This window comes from Elgaria multicarinata, chromosome 14 (assembly GCF_023053635.1).
Source record: "Elgaria multicarinata webbii isolate HBS135686 ecotype San Diego chromosome 14, rElgMul1.1.pri, whole genome shotgun sequence".
NCBI lineage: Eukaryota > Metazoa > Chordata > Lepidosauria > Squamata > Anguidae > Elgaria > Elgaria multicarinata.
The window spans coordinates 13710487-13728172 of NC_086184.1; the positions used below are offsets into that span (position 1 = coordinate 13710487).

A 17686-nucleotide genomic window follows, 5' to 3' on the forward strand; every position below is an offset into this window, starting at 1 on the left:
ACAACTGCCTAAAAACCATCACTTTAAAAAGAGCAACCAGTTAAAAGCAGCAGAGGCAAAACAAAATAAAACAACAACAACAACACAGGCAAGCAGACCTAAAATGTTACAGAGATCAAACTACGTCAGAACACATCATCCTAATGGTGAACCTACTCTCAAAAGAGACTTCCATGAGTAAGAACTGGTCTCAGTTTCTTCATACATAAGAGGACCTATTAAAAGACTGACATTGTGTTGCTCTTTTTTTCTTGTAATACGTCCCCCCTTCCTCCCCCCCCCACAACTTTTAAAAATAAATTTCACCTGGATGTCTCAGAGAGGCACCACTTCAGGTTCTATGACTCATAGCAGGAACAACTGAAATTATATAAGGTAAGTGGAAGCAAAGAACAGATAGCCCAAGGCTGCCTCCCGCACTGCAGAAAAAAACACACCACCTTTTCATCCAGGTAGAGATTTGGCTTTCTCCATCATCCTTGATGGAATAAAACTACAGATTCTTGCAGAGGGCACTTATATCTCCAACTATGGTCCAAGAATTGTCCACCTAGATACATAGGCTCATGCGACGTGCTGGGCTTGACGAATCCAAGGCTGGAGTTAAAATTGCAGGAAGAAACATTAACAATCTCAGATATGCAGATGACACCACTTTGATGGCTGAAAGCGAGGAGGAGCTGAGGAGCCTTATGACAAAGGTGAAAGAAGAAAGTGCAAAAGCTGGGTTGCAGTTAAACCTCAAAAAAAAAAACCAAGATTATGGCAACCAGCTTGATTGATAACTGGCAAATAGAGGGAGAAAACGTGGAGGCAGTGACAGACTTTGTATTTCTGGGCGCAAAGATTACTGCAGACGCTGACTGCAGCCAGGAAATCAGAAGACGTTTACTTCTTGGGAGGAGAGCAATGACAAATCTTGATAAAATAGTTAAGAGCAGAGACACCACACTGACAACAAGGGTCCACATAGTTAAAGCAATGGTATTCCCCGTAGTAACCTATGGCTGCGAGAGCTGGACCATAAGGCGAGGAAAGGGGAGGGCGCCTCCCACACCCCCGGGACCGCGCAGGGGCCGCCTCCACCGCCGCCCCTTTCCTCGTCCGTCCGTTCTCTTCCCTCCCATGACCCAGCCCCGCTGCTGGGAGCTCTCGCAGGGCCTGCAGGCTAAAGGGAAACCAGTCCAGGTCTGGGCCCAATTCAAAGTGCTGGTATTGACATTTAAAGCCCTAAACGGTTTGGGGCCAGGTTATTTGAAGGAACGCCTCCTCCCATATGTACCTGCCCGGACCTTAAGATCATCTACAGGGGCCCTTCTCCATGAGCCCCTGCCAAAGGAAGTGAGGCAGGTGGCTACTAGGATGAGGGCTTTCTCCGCTGTGGCACCCCGGTTGTGGAATGAGCTCCCCAGAGAAGTCCGCCTGGCTTCTACACTGTACTCCTTTCGTCGCCAGGTTTAAGGGCAATTTTGGCATGGACAATGAGTGAAATAATATTCACTCATTATTTTAACACTTAATTTTAACTTAAATTTAAATTATACTGTTTTAACTCTGTATTTTAACCTTATATCAATTTTGCTGCGTGGTTTTATCCTGGTTGTGCTTTTTATATTGTATTTTGTATTTGTATTTCTAACTTGTTGATTGTTTTATGATGGTTTTAATTTTTGTGAACCGCCCAGAGAGCTTTGGCTATTGGGCGGTATAAAAATGTAATAAATAAATAAATAAATAAATAAACGGAGCCTGGAGCAGCCCGCCCGCAGTCTGCGCTGCCGAAGCACGCCTCCTCCTCTGCCTTTTCTGGGGATGATTAAGGTACGTGCTACACGAGTGTTTTTGGGGTGCCCTCAAGGGGCTTCGGGATGCCTTTGGAACGCTGTGTAGATGTGGCCCTAGAGTGATCAGATTTTTTATATATTTTTATTTATTTATTACATTTTTATACCGCCCAATAGCTGAAGCTCTCTGGGCGGTTCACAAAAATTAAAACCACGAAGAGCATAAAAAGAACCAACAAATTTAAAACACACAAACAAAATACAATAGAAAAAGCACCTGCAGCTTTAACTGTTGTGGTGAAGAGGAAATTTCACCAGGTTCTCCATATATACAAATGACACCTGCTGAAATTCCCTTTTCTCAACAACTGTTAAAGATACAGGAGCCCTGTCCTCCTTTGCATATGGTCACCCTAATCTAGGGTCACTAATTATTGCATGCAACTAGTTCTTCATGACTAAAGATGTATTGGGGCCTTTGCCTATGTCTTTTTGGGGATGGTACATAGGGATGTCCCTGCAAGAAATGGTCCCATGGAGGGACATGAACACCAATGGTCATTTCCAAGAGTGTAGGGTGTGTGTGTGTGTCCATTATCCAAGCCACTTTAGGCTTGCCTGATATCACTCTAGCACACATTATGATGAACATGAGCCTATTTCTAAAACTGTTCATTGTAGGAGCTGAACCATCTATCAGATTAAAGACCTGTTCATGGTGTTTAGGAAGCTTTTCAAGAGGTCAGCCTGCCTATTGGTCAAGGAAGTAATATACCTCTAAATGCTGGAGGTCCTGCCATCTCCTCATAACAGTCCTTCTCAGACTAGATGCTTTGTCATTTTAAGGAGAAGGGAGAAAGAGAGAGCCGGGCAATTTTGGCATGGACAAGAACCACAGGTATTATTTAGCTTGCATGTTACTGCAGATACTTACAGGTACTACAACTGCGGTGTGGCATCCAGCTGTGTGGAAAATGTTCCCACACCACTTCAGTATTACCCCACTCTCTTCCTCCATAGTGTCAAGCTTTTGTGGCCCTTGAACATGTCAGTACTCCATAGCAATATGGAAACAAGCCAGGATGTGGGCTGGTCAAGGGTTTAGTTTGAGGATCTGGGCAAGAGTACATAGTTCAAGATTCTCTCCCACAACCAAGTGCTGGAACTCAATGGCACACTGCCTCTGAAACATTGACGTCCTATTCAGAGGACATGGTCTACAGCCATTGGTAGACTCATGGATTTGCCCAATCCCCTTTGAAAGCCATCCGAGCCAGGGGTCCTCCCTAATCCATGTTGTTGTTCTACAAAAGGAACAACGTGCCTTATGAAGAAGACTTTTTATTTGTCTATCCCAGCTCTCGCACCAATCAATTTGATCCCTATTAGGAAAGGTTTATTTATTTATTTATTTATTTATTTACAATATTTATATACCGCTCCCCATTGAAAATTTCCAAGCAGTATACAAGATAAAATGAAAATAAAAACAGAATAAAACAAAACAGATTTTTAAAGAAGCAAATACAGTGAATCATGGTTGGTCATTAAGGAAAGGCTTCCTGGAATAATTATGTTTTCAGGAGGAGTACAAAGTTGGTGCCTGCCTGACCTCCAGAGGCAGGGAATTCCACAGAAGGGGAGCCACCATGCTGAAGGCTCTTCTCCTGGTGGATTCCAATCGGAGGATGGATCTATGCGGAACCACCAGGAGCAGACCCTCAGATGACCTCAGTGACTGGGCAGGTTGGTAGGGGAGAAGGCGCTCTCTCAGGTATCCTGGTCCCAAGTTGTTTAGGGCTTTGTACACAAGTACAAGAACCTTAAACCAGGCCCGATAGCAAATAGGCAGCCAATGCAGTTCCCTCAGCAGAGGAGTTACATGCTGGAAAGGGGCAGCTCCAGACAATAGCTGAGCTGCAGCATTCTACACTAACTCCAGCTTCCATAACAGCTTCAAGGGCAGCCCCAGATAGAGCACATTGCAGTAACCCAATCATGAGGTTACCAATGCCTGTACTATCATGGCCAAGCTATCCCTGTCCAGGTGAGGCCATAGTTGGCGAACCAGCCGAAGCTGGTAAAAGGCACTCCGAGCCGCCGTGGCCACTAGAGCCTCCAGCGACAGAGATGGGTCTAAGAGTACATCCAAACTACTAACCTGATCTTTCAGAGGCAGTGCAACCCCATCCAGAACAGGCAATAAGCCTGTCTCCTGGACTCAGGAACCACTCACCCACAGGGCTTCCATCTTGCCAGAATTCAGTCTCAGTTTATTAGCCCTCATCCAGCTGATTACTGAGTCTAGGCACTGGTCCAGGACCTGCACAGCTTCACCTGATTCAGTTGTCACAGAGAGATAGAGCTGCATGTCATCAGCATATTGATGGCATTTAGCTCCAGATCCCCTAATGACTGTTCCCAACGGTTCCATATAGATGTTAAATAACACTGGGGACAAGATGGTGCCCTGCGGCACTCCATAGCTCAATTGCCAAAGGGCCGAGGAGTGGTCACCCAATGCTACTCTCTGAAAACGATCCTGTAGGTAGGAGTAGAACCACTGTAACACAGTGCCTCCGATGCCCATCCAAGGTTGCAATGTTTGGAGATTCTTAGCATAGAAAAGTGAAGGGCAAGGGGTGGGGGACATGATAAGGTTGTATAAAATTATGTATGGTATGGAGAAATTGGACAGGTAGATATCTTTCCCTCTCCCCCCCCCCCCGCTTCCTTTCTCATAATACTAGAAACTCAGGATCATCCATTGAAACTAAGTGCTGGCAATTCAGGATGGATGAAAGAATGTACTTCTGGATATATCACAAAGTATATTTATTGGTTTATTTATTTACAAGACTATTGTTGGTTACTCATCTTGGTGGCTATATATTACCTTCAGTACCTGAGGCAGTTTGCTTCTGAGCTCCAGTTGCTGAGGAAGATGACTGAGAGGGAGCTATTGCACTCGTGACCTAATCATTGGCTTTGCATAGTCAGCTGGCTGGTCCCTGCAGGAACAGAATGCTGGACCAGTTAGATCCCCGGTTTGATCCAGCAGAACTCTTCTTATGTTCTCATGATTGGATGAACCCCACATTCTAGTGTTATGGGAGAAGATATATAGATGTAGATGCTCCAAGAATCAGCAGCCTTAAAGAAGCAGGCAGAAGCCTATTGGCTTCTTGTGTCACCTGACTTCTGGTGGGGTGGTAGCTGCAATACCACCTTTGGCCAGCTCCTGTGATGGTGCTCAACTAAAACAAAGTGGAAGTTGGTCCAGAGAGTGTGGCTGCTCAGTTTGACTGCTCAGTTCCTCCAATTGGTGTCTTTCATTTTTCTTATCTAGTAAGTTTATAAAGAGGGGGGGATGTATATTGTTTCCCCATATTGTTTTCACTTACTGATGCACTGCCTGCATATGAACGTTGACTGTGCTGAGATCATTGCAAGGTGTGTGGGATTTTCCATTCAAAAGACTTCCATTATCTCAGCCTTGATGGCAACCTCACCCATATAAATCCTTTTAGGCCAGGTGGGTTTTCTAAAAAAGAAAGAAAAAAAGGCCGCCTTTATGTCACTAAGAGTTTGATGTTCAGAGCAGGGAGCTATATAAAAGAGACTTTTAGAGTGGTGTTATAAAAGCAGAGCTTGATGGGGAAAGACCACCACAGTACATGAACATGCATAATGCACATCTGACCTCTCTCTAGTTTGTCAGAGAACTGAAATTGTTATAGCCTTGATGGGAGGGGTGCTTATTAATAAGCTAATGACTGCTAGACCAGACAGGAATTAACTAGTGATGCCAGCAAATCTTGTAATTGGTTGGCTCATTGGTCAGAACTCTTCCATTCATAACACTCACTTTTGTAGTAGTCAATGTGTTGCTTACTCACTATTAAGTTCAGAATTGCTTGCAGCAATTGGATCATGCACTGTTTGCATCTAAACGAAGCCATTTCTGCACATGCACTGAGTGGTATGGTTCAATCCTTGAATGATCTGGTGCATTCACCACTTCTTCCATTGTTATCATCCTCACAGCTCTGGCACCTGGATAAGGAGGAGGAGGAGCATTCTGTGGGTCCATCCATCATCTTCTCTCCTCCATACCAGTGATAGCAAGTAAACATAACATCGCACAGAGAGGCCATGTAAAACAATCAATCAGGGAGGAGCTACATAATGTGGTGACGTATGATATCATGCCACACTATGTGATTCCAAACATACCTGTCTCTCCACAGCAGCCCACTGAATGCAGAGGAAAAGGAAAAGAGAGATAAGGGCGTGTCAGAGAAGGAACGTGGAAACAGGAACTGGTCCGTCACCCCATGATTGCCTCACAGCTCTGGAATGCTCTCCCAAGGAGAGTTTGCCTGGTGTCCTCAGGACACTCTCAGTGACAGGTTGAGAGTTTCCTGTTCCCCCAGGCATTTTACATCAGTTCAAGTCTTTAAAAAAATACTTTAGAATTCTTGCAGTTCACTATTTTAGGCCCTGCAATATGGTTTCACCTACATTTTATGATGCATTGGCTGGTTTTTTAGTTTCAGATCGTTGAATTTATTCTGATATCATTTGTAAGATTATATTTTAAATGGGAAACTGCATACATTTATTCTATGATGTGTTTAATAAATAAGTTAAATAAATAATTTTAAATAGAGAGGGTCTTGGGTGGCACACAGCGAAAGAGAGAAAGAGCGGCTCTGTCCACTTTTGGCTCTGGCCCCACCCACATATCACTTTGGCTCCACCCACTGCTATATGCAGTCTCCAACAGATGGTAATGGATGTGGGGGATGTTCCTCATAGTTGGCGTATAGGATTGAAGCCTAGGTCACCATAGAACTGGTAGTGGCAATCCAGACAATAGGATAGCCTTATTAGTGGAAGATGTTGAGTTATGGCTTTAGAAGCTGATTAGTTATGGCACAGACTGGGTTTCTGGCACATAACCTTTTGTGTTAAGTCTCTGTCTGGGCCTTCCAGAGACTAGCAGAGATTGCAGCGGTTCTCAGCCAAGTCAGCAAAGACGTTAATTAAGACAGAGATTTATGTAGGTTAAAATAAACCTTTTACTGGCAAATAAATATATAATTTAGTTATGGCAGTACAGATACAAATACTTACAAACGGTCAGTCAATACAGCTCACATCAAGTTGGGTAAGGGACATGGAAGTAGAGTGAACATGAAAACACATTTACTTTTATAGACAACCTGTACAATGATGCAACTCCTTGCAACCCTTAATTGAAGACAATCAGTTAGACAATTATTCAATTATGACACTTAATGTACAGGTGTAGAGTTGACCTTTAAGTTTCTGCTGAGTCCACTGTTCCTCCAGATCCTCAGCAATTAACAAAGCAATGGAAAACATAACCAAGATCCATTCCAGCATCCAACAGAAGAGGCAGAAGTATCAGCCATTTATGCAAGGCACAATTAAAGGAGGAATTAATAGGGGTTTGATGAAAGCCAATGAAAGAACAGAGCTGAAGGCCTTTCCCTTCCCATTTTATCCATTTCGTGAACCATTCTTATGACTCCATCACAAGCCTCCCACACCGGCTAGCTCATCGCTCATGCTTTATCACCAGCTGAACTTAAAATACACAATCCCATGAATGCTTCAAGCCAGGGTGAAGGGCTAGGCTGTGTAATAAAGATAGCTTTTCTAGCTTTGGACATAGTTATTGCTTTGCATCAGACAATGCAAATCATTGGTTTTTATTGCAGGCTTCCTTTTATTGGACTTGGGGGAGAGAAAGGAGACTGGGCACTCTCTACCAACTGAGCAATCATATTGATATTTCATAAAGGGTGGCTAGATGAGTTGTCATTACACAGGCAGGCTTCCATATTAGTTACAGCTGAAATCCCTTCCCTCCATATTCCACCGGTAGCCATCAAGGACTCCTTTTACTTAGCACTTGGCAATTTTAAAGTGCTAACTAGAATCCCAGTTGCCGTGGGACAATTTGTAGTGATCTATGAAAATAATAAATAAGCCAATACTTAATGCAACTGCGCACGGTACACTATGCTTTGTTGTTTACCATATTAAACAGCTGTCAAGAAGCCATATTTTACTGTGTTTCAGTAGTTCAATTATACTTTTATTAGACACTCGCCAGTTTTGTTAGGCAGGTTGTAAATTACCAAGAAGGGGGAAGAAAAGGAAGGGGGTGGGGTTAAAACCTTTCTGAAATCACCATCCAAAATTTGATCACAAGGCAGCAGTTAACCACTGTTGTCATGTTTGACATTTGCAGATTCAGCAAAGAGTTCTGGATGGAACCCTTCAGTCAGATGCAAGAACAATAAAGCTTCAAAGATTTTAGTATGAAAAATTATCTTCTGCTTATCCATTGAAATCATGTAAATGTGCTTATCTCCGGCTGGATTGTGGCCATATTTCTGCTATTTTGGGGGTCCCCTGACCATGCTATTACCTCCATCTTTCTTTCTTTCTTTTTTGGTGGCCCTGATTTGGCTCCAATTCTGTTGGCATTTGGATACTAAGTGCACTATTTTAGAGAATCATTCAACCTCTCATAAGTTCTCTCTTGGCTCAGAGTAACCACTGTGATGCATAAATTACATGAACAGGGTATCATAAAATGACTGGGGAGAATGGGCACTCCATTCACCCTGCCCTCTGGACCTCCCTACTCCAGTGAGGGCACAGTCAAAGAGGATGTGCAGCTGCTTGAACACAGGTTTTGCCTCTGCAAGTGTCATTGCACAAACATCCAAAGATCTGACCCAGAGGTGTGTCTTATGCCGGGGGCAGGGACTGCAGTCTGCAGAGACAAAAACTATGTGCACATGAATGTAAATTGCACAATTTTGTACATGGGCAATTAGCATTCAGCAGACCAAGCATCCAGAGCTAGCTACTTTGTAAGTGCATGTGCACAGGTCTTTAATAATTAAACCCATCACTCTAACTGGAACTCTCTTTCCTGTGAAGTTGCATGGCAAGTTACCAAAGCAGCTGCTTCTTACAACCACACAGTTCTTGTCCCATTGTGTAGGGAAACTGGTTGCATTGTCAATGGAGGACTGCAGATCGAGGTAGGAAGAAAGTAGGACCTTGGAGAGCTCCAAGTGGAACCTGCTGGCTACAGGAGGATGTTGTCTCAGCAGCAAATGGAAACTGTATGTACAGTATGCTAACCAAACCTGTAGTGTGGTCAGCTTCACCCCTCCTGGAGGAGCTGACTGGATGGTTGAAGGGCCACCATGTGATTTTGGAGCCTGAGACCTGTGCAAGGCAAGGGAGATAGAGGTCCTGCCAGAGACCCATCGTTTAAGCCAGAGAGTGATAACATAGCTGTATCCTCTGGCCAGTGCCATGAATAAGGCACTGTCCTATCCCAAGGATGTAGTCTGTACCTTTTCCTTATCATATTCCTCCACTGAAAAGTCCAATAGCTGTGGGTTATGACACAACCTGAATATTTATTGTGTACTTTCTATCCATATCTCATTGCTCCTCATGAAGCTTTATTACTAGACCACCAAAGCATACAATAGGGGCAGGAAAATATTCATCTATTTGGAACAAATCTTGCAATTGTTTCTTGCAAACATTTTTAGTGGTTGCTGCCCCTCCTTCCATGTAAATTCCATTACACCACTGAAGAAGACCCAAATTGGGTCGAAATGCATTTGGTTTGGTTTAGTTTAAAAGTTTTTATTTGAGGGTATATATAATATTACATAGTTAGGATTTATTTGAGGTATACAGATCGTTTTTGGTACATAGTATATTACAGACTTCTTAAGCATTTCACTCACCTGTACCAGATTATTGATAGTGCAACGATTAGAAGCTTTCCCGCCCCTTTCTTTCCAGTTCACTGGTACTGAGGACTACATTTCCCAGAGGACAACATGATTCAGCGCATGTGCGCAGCACCCACATGAAGTGCCATTGCAAGCCAGAAGAAAATGCTCAGAAATAGATGTGCATTGCTTTCCCCCCTGAGTGCTCACTGAGAAAGCTCATAATTATTACTGAGTCAATTTAGACTCAAAGCAAAGAAGTTATCCCAACACTGCAAGAAGAGAGAGCATTTTTAAAAACTTTATTTAAAGAATGTTCATTTCCCTTCCTACTCCCATTGTATATGAAAGTTAGAGTAACCTAGCACAGCAAACAGGTGTTAATTGTGATATAAAGTGACAAAATGCAGATATTAACCATCTAGTATTTTTCAATTAATTTATAGTCATCATTCCTTCCAAACCCAACATGCATGTTCCAGAAAAAGGATTAGCCAACATCACCATCACGTTTTTAATTCCCTGCTATTATTTTACTGTCCTACTATCAGGTAGCGATGACTTGCTGACTGCTGCCTTAGCTTCCATTCTTTTGTTGCATTTTCCTCAGTAGTTTATCTGAGGTTTGGAAATGGGATGTCATTCAATGTTCTGCATGTGATACCGTGCCTATCCACCTCCACCACCCACATATAACTGCCTCAACCTAGCTCTTAGCAAAGTACACTGTAATTGTAGTGGGATGAAATTATTTAGCCATCATTAGCCTAAATAAGAGAGAAAGCTGATTAGTTCTCTCTCTCAAAAAAAAAAAAATGCAGTAAACATGATTTAGGGTAATGATCACTCTGAGCTTGATTTTTTACTCAGCACTGCAGATTTAGTCTGCCCTTTCAGCCAAAGTCGAGATGGAGAGGAAGAGTTGGATATAATTTATATGCTGTCCTGCAGTTAAAAAAAAATCAGATGTTTCTGTCAATTCTTGCTTCCAGGATTTTACAAGCTGTGTAAATTAAGTGCAATAGGCGCTATTGCTGCCTGCCTATTTCTGACAAGCGAATCTGAGTTGATGGACATCAATATGCCACAAAAACCATTAATTGAAGCCCTGGTGACTAATCCATTACCTTGCCCTGTTTCATGGATCCTGACTTAATGGCTGTCCCAGCAACCAAAAAACTCATTCATGCAGATGTGGTCCGAGGTCCCATTATGATCAAAGTAATTGATTGTTGTTATTTTCTTTGACCCGCTGTGAGCATAGAAGCCTTGGGATTATAACCAACAAAATGTGCAGGCTGATGAATTTCCTCAAAACAATTGTCTGCGCCATAAAATCACAGTCTGACAACAAAGATTATGAATGTTGCCTGATCTGAGGAGCACAGAACATGAGGTTGACCAGTTGATTCTGGAAAGAAGTGCCTGACGTTCGCTTTATTAGACAAATGGAATTCTGCACTTGGCTTATATGGGTATATTGAACCTGCATTATATCAAGGATAATTTTGAAAATAAATAAGAAATGAGTGTGGTCTTGGACAAAACAGGGTGATCATGGGAAGCAGAACTGGGAGGTTTAGCAAGACCCCTGATGGGCAGTCATCATATGTTGTGGGCGTCATTCAATGTGATAGGTATCAGACAATGATCTGAAGATGCATGATGCAGAACACTTCTTGAAACTAAGCAGGTCATTGGTCTAGTTAGAACATTAAGTCAGTTGAGGCTGCTGGCTCAGATTTCAGTGGGGCGGTGAATCCATTCTGCGTATCAGTCAGAACCAACAAGAATTCTAAAGGATCTTGACCCCCTAACCCCATAATAGGCTTAGCACCTTGGATAGAACTAGCAGAATCTCCAGCTAGTTCTGACTGAACCAGGTTCACCACAACCAAAAAGGCCCTGTTCCTCGTGCCTTCCCACCCACCCACCTTTTGTCAGTGGGGAAACCCCAAACAGCAGATGTTCAATGGAACATTCAGGAGGGCAAAATATGGGGAGGATGGCTTCCACATTTTCACGAGGTGCATACTCACCATTTTGAAGAAGCACCAGATTAAAAACAGGGTGATTTTCATGCAGGGCCCATCTTCACATGTCAGTCCAAGCGGTTGCAAAAGCTCACTGTGAGCTCCAGGAGTCAATGACTCAGTATAAATTATGTTAAGCAAAACTGTCATGTAAAGTTTACATCAAGGGTAAGCTTTCAGAAGAAAAAAGGGGGGAAGGGAGAAACAAGGTGAAACATTAGCATAAGGAGGATTAATACACATGCATCTTTAAAATGGCATCTGCATTTCATGTCTATTAATGTTGAGACATATTGGAGAAAAGAAAAACAGGGATTTATGCTGCAGTTCAAGGGCAAGCCATACCACCTGATTTACAAATGTTAATGTTAAGATAAAGGAGGTCTACAACACAAGACTAGAACATTGATCATGGGTTTGAATTAGCTTAGCAGGATTGACTAGGAGAGCAAATGTGGAATTATACTGATTATGCATAATGGAAAGTGAAACTGGTCACCTTAACCCAAAACAAAGAGATTGAGGCTGGCATTAAAGGAAAGATGGTAGATTAAACAGAATGTGAAGGGCAAGCAGGAGCTGGAAGAAAGCAGGGTTGGAGGTGTTGAGGAACAGAAACAAAGAAGTGTCAACTCTCCATCTTTGAGGGAAGAGGCCATGGATTTGGAAGTGGTATTGGATTGGTAGAAGGAATTGCAGAGAGCCAGTGTAGTGTAGTGGTTAGAGTATTGGACTAAGACTAGGGAGTCCTGAGTTCTAGTCTCCACTCTGCCATGAAGTTCACTGGGTGACTTTGGGCCAGTCATTCACTCTCAGCCTAACCTACCTCATAGATTTGTTGTGATGGTATAATCTGGCTATAGCAGACAAAAAGTGACATGCCTCAAGGAAATACCAGAGAAATCCATTTGGGAGGGTGTAGATCAATGAGTTTTCCTAGGCTCATCCCCCTGGACTCCAGCGCCCAACCTGATCTGCAGTGAGTCAGGCCAGTTCATAGATTTTCCAGGAAGTTGGGGCATTTTGGGGAGAGGGGGAGAGGTTCTGCAATTTGCACAAATTTGTGAGCAAACTGTGTCTGTAATTTGTATAAATTGCTGAGAAATTTGCTCAGATTGCACAGCCTTCCAAAACAAATGTGCGAAAAAATTCCCAGAGTTCAGGGAACAGCCCACAGCTCAGTTCATAGATGCAAAGCAAGTCGTACACACTTGTGAAGCTCTTTCACGCCAATAAAGAATTGGATTTCCCAGTGACAGACATCCCTACCTAGAAGTCTTTATAACCAGCCTAGATGGAGGTCTGCCTTGAGGGGCAGGTGGTGGCTGGGAGAGCCATGCTAGTATAAGTGGAAGGATAATTCTTCCCCATCTTCTTCCTCTCTCCAAGATTAAAAGTCTATCATCATCATCATTATCATCATCACACCCTTCCTTTTAACAGTGAAAGGCACAAGGAGATTTAGGTAGACAAATCTGGAAGGCTCACAGTTTGAATCCTGCAGGCAGTTGAGGTGATAATCACCATTTGCCCTCTCCCCCCCCCCCACCGCAAAAACAAACCCTTTCTGTGTCAACTGGCCTTTATTTTCCTCCCTTTGTCATTTCAAAGCCCTCTTAAATGGGCAGTTCTCTGTGGAGGTCAGAGGTTTGCACTGGAAGTGTTGTTCATGCATCTAACATTTCCACATTTCCCACACCACTTTCCAGTTCAAAGAGTGGAAGGTTGCCGGGGGTAGTGAAGGGGGAGAGAATCAGCAAACATAATCAAATTAATCTGAATGCATTTGTATGCCTATTAAAATCCACCTGTCCCGGGCTTTTCATTTATCATGATTATGACTGAACAACCAAATGGAGAAAGGTGTTGGATCTTCACTCAGTGCAGAACGATGATTTATTACCCTAAGCATCCTTAGCAATGGCTGGGATCTAATGGACATCTCTGCATGACAAATCATTCATCCTCCCAGTAATATTAGACATGTCGTCCTTTCATGTAGAACATTTCACAGCAATTCGTGAAAAACTGATTTCTTTTCTTGCTGTTAAAACTGCTAAGTAACTGCCCGCAGTCCTTAACACGGGGTGACAATTCAGAAGAACATATGCTAATATTGAGGTTTTAATGAGGTGCAGGAACTATGCCATTTGGCCTAGCCTGTTTGTAAATGTCAACCCTTGTCAATCCATGCACCTTCATTTACTGGAGCAACATGGGGCATGTGTAGGGGGAATCTTCTCCCACGTACTGTGTGTACTGTGGGGGGACTCAGAACCCCATACCCCCCCCTTTGTTAGGATCTTTCAGTGGGGGTTAAGAAGTCTCAAGACAGTGCCTCCGTCCCAATAAGGAAAGTTTTATTGCAAGCGAGCAAGCCCCAAGTGAGACTGACATTTGATACATGAGTACATGCATTCGTATTGACGTAAATACTGCATACGTAAACACTGCAATCCAGAGGGAGAGGTGGGTAATAAATAAATAAATAAATATATTATTATTATTATTATTATTATTATTATTATTATTATTCAGCTTCTTATCTATGGGTAGGGTGAGAACACAGGATGCACATATTGGTGTAAACAGTGAAAACACAGGATGAATGTATTGGCATAAACTGTGGGAAAACAGGATGCACATATTCGTAGAAATGGTAGGAACACAGAATTCACATATTGGCATAAATGGTGGGAACACAGGATACAAGTATCTCAGTCCCAGAGCTGAGAACAAGATGGAGGGAGTCAGGTTAGGCTCAAAATTTTGATTTCTTCCACAGTATATACCTGAAATGTTCTTATTCTACATGGAAATTAGTATTAGGAAACACTCAGCAGGAAATGCTTCCTTGAGCATCTGGGGGAATCGACTTGTGATCTTTTACAGTTTTCTGATTCCAAATGGAGGATTCTCTAACAGCCAGTGCATTAAAAACGAAACCAAAAGAAGAACTATGAGTAGATAAACATCAGACATTAGGAATGACAACACAGTAGGTGAAACCCCAAAGCAATCTACTCCGGACCCCGAGGAAGCAAAACAAAAAAGAAAAATATAGGTTTAAGCATGGATTGCACATGAAACTGCTGAACTGGAGTTCATTTGCAGATTGATACAGTTTCATCAGGCCTTAATTGTGACTTAGGTTGTCTGTCTGACTATGAGCAGCAATCATATACTGCATGTCATATCATTCAAATAAAATCCTCGCCCACGATGCTGAGTTCTCTAGGTGCTTGTTACTGAGCCGGGTTTACATGAATTGAATGATTCATGAAGTAATTAGGGATGCTTGAGGAATTCGATCTTTGCACATTCTTGTACCAAACAGTGTGATCCACAACTCAACAGTGTGGATCAGAACTTAGCTAGCCATCATATTTTGCACTTCTCCAAATGTTGTGATTTGACCCGTGGCAATTATCTTCTGCATGTCTACTTAGAAGTAAGGACAAATGTGCTTAGGCCTAATCTACACCAAGCAGGATATTCCACTATGAAAGTGGTAAGAACACATTATATAAAAGGCAGAACCACACTACTGCTTTATAGAGGTATTAAAGTGCACTGGCAACTGTTGGGGCCCATTGACACATACCATATACCGTTTTCATACTGCTATATCCTGCTTGGTATGGCTCCTTCCTTTTATTTACCACTTTCATACTGCTTTCATAGTGCAATATCCTGCTTGATGTAGATTAGGCCTTAGTCTCCAGGGCAGTATCCAATGGTAGCCTTCCTTAGAGTAGGCCCACTCACATCAATTTGTCTACTTTGTGTAGCAGTACCGTTGGATTCTACACCCGGTAAGCATTCATAGGATTGCATCCAAAATGTATCCAAGCAGATGTCCTCTGAGAGAAAATGCTCATTCAAAATATGTCTCTTGAGATATTTAAATACCATTTTGAGAGGAATGTCTGTTATTTTGTTTTAAATGTGCCCATGAATGGAGAAATACAGCAGCATGCATTCACATGAAAGTGCCACACACAAAAAACCACTGATTTCTCCATCTCTAGAGTCAATTGATTGACGTGGATGGTATCAATGGCTTTAGTAGGTGCATATTCGTGTTTTAAATCTCATTGCAGAAGGTCCTCCATCAATGACCTCAGCTGTGGAACAGGAGGATGCTGGAATTGCCAACTCCTCTTCTGAAAGGTCTCTAGTGCCTTTAACAGCTGCGTGATGGATAGCATTAGAGTTGCCATGGTTTTTGTGTGTTGTTTTTAATTCCCCTGGTATGGCTCTTGTGCCTGGAGGTTTGCCACCATCAAATTTCCATCCCATAACATAGGTCTATTCAAGATCAAGATACACTGCTTCATACAGAAGTGCCTTCAGGCAGTGGAGGCTGGCAGCTCTGATTTTGGTGGGGCTGCAATTCCATTCTAGGTTTCAATCACAACCAGACAGAATTCTAAAGGACCTATCCAAGGCGGTGAAGCTAGTTTGGTGATAGGTGTAAGCAGCTTGCATAGTTCCTTCAAGTTCTAGCTGATTCTAACTAAAACCCAGAATAGAATTAAAATCCCACCAGAATTGGAGCTGCCAGACTCTATTGCCTTCCGCTGACCATTACCTTGCCCATGTATGGTGTCATAGATATCAGCCCAGTATCTGCCCGAATGTCCCCTGGTGTCAACGGCTGTGCCAAAGAGCAGCACGTACTCTGAGAAGGAAGCATGGAGCAGGCACATGGAACCCATCCAACCTCCGGCATTGATAAATATCCACTGCAAATCCTCATCGAGTAGGATGTGCCCTGGGTGCTTCTTCAGCAGTTCTACAATGATCTTGGAAAAGGCCTGCTCGTGGTCCAGACCGGTGTGGTACTTGCCAAGGCACACAATCTCCTCTGGGTCGAACTCAAAGTGGCGCGGGGAGCGGCCCAGCTGTGCAGCGCCTGGATCAGCAGCGCCGCCACCGCCACGGCCAGCCCCGCGCGCACGGCCAGCCCCAGCCCAGCTCAGCCCCAGCAGCCACCACATCCCAACGACCCCATGTATGGTTGATCAAGTTCAATGTATAGTTTCCTGGATCCAAACTGGGAGGAGTAGGAATCATCCTTTTTTCTCAAAGAGTATTTAACAACATATATGCTTCACCAGCATTACTGCCACCAAGTAAGCTTTAATAATGAGCTCTAACTCACGTTTGGTCTGTCTCGTCATGAGTTTTTCTCCCCTGTGCTCCAGCTGCTGTCCTGCTACTTCATAGTCCACAGTTCCCTGTGACCCCATTATAGTATTATTAGGTTCCTTGGAGGGAGGGTAGAAAACATCAATTTTGAATTTATTCTAGGTTTATTAACTTGTCTTGAAGTCACTGTTGTGCATAGCTGGAGAAAGAGGGTGAAAAAAAGATCACCACAGCAAATGTGTAAGAATTCTATGCCGTGATATGGAATGTGGTGGCAGATTTGACTAACCAGTTCGTGCCTGTAAAGGTGGCCAGCAGCAGGATAGGTCCATCATGTGCTGAGGTTTATATGTCCATTCTTGACATGATCACTGCTGTGTTAATACAGAACTCTAATTAAGACACTCTCTCATTTTATATAGAACTGTAAAATTATTCTGGTATATGTTTTATGTACATTTAAAGGGGGGGGGGGAAACCCTTTCTTTACTGTTTGGCTCCAGGAAAAAAATCCCATATTTGTAGCACTGCAGCATTAAAAATGCTGATGTTTAAAACTGAAAATCATGTGAGGGCGGGGGGAATGTGGAGATAGGGGAGAGTCAACAGAGGAAAAAGAAAGGAAGATGTATGTGATACCAGCTCCAGGATTTGAGGGGCCCTTGAGCGAGACCCCCTCAATGAGTCCTTTCCCTCAGTGGTGTCCCTTCCCTCAATGGGTCCCTTCCCTCAGTGGAGTCCCTTCCCTCAATAGGTCCCTTCCCTCAGTGGAGTCCCTTCCCTCAATGGGTCCCTTCCCTCAGTGCAGTCCCTTCCCTCAGTGCAGTCCCTTCCCTCAGTGCAGTCCCTTCCCTCAATGAGTCCCTTCACCCAGTGGAGTCCCTTCCCTCAATGGGTCCCTTCTCTCAGT

General features: G+C 43.2%; 1 protein-coding gene across 1 annotated transcript; it reads right to left on the minus strand.

The window, feature by feature from the left end:
• Positions 1–5310: 5310 nt before the first annotated feature.
• On the minus strand, positions 5311–16877 carry LOC134408911 (sigma non-opioid intracellular receptor 1-like). The gene is given in 6 exon segments (XM_063141424.1): positions 5311–5328; positions 6021–6041; positions 8471–8601; positions 16217–16520; positions 16523–16602; positions 16790–16877. Coding segments are annotated over 6 exon segments (642 nt in total).
• Positions 16878–17686: the final 809 nt, after the last annotated feature.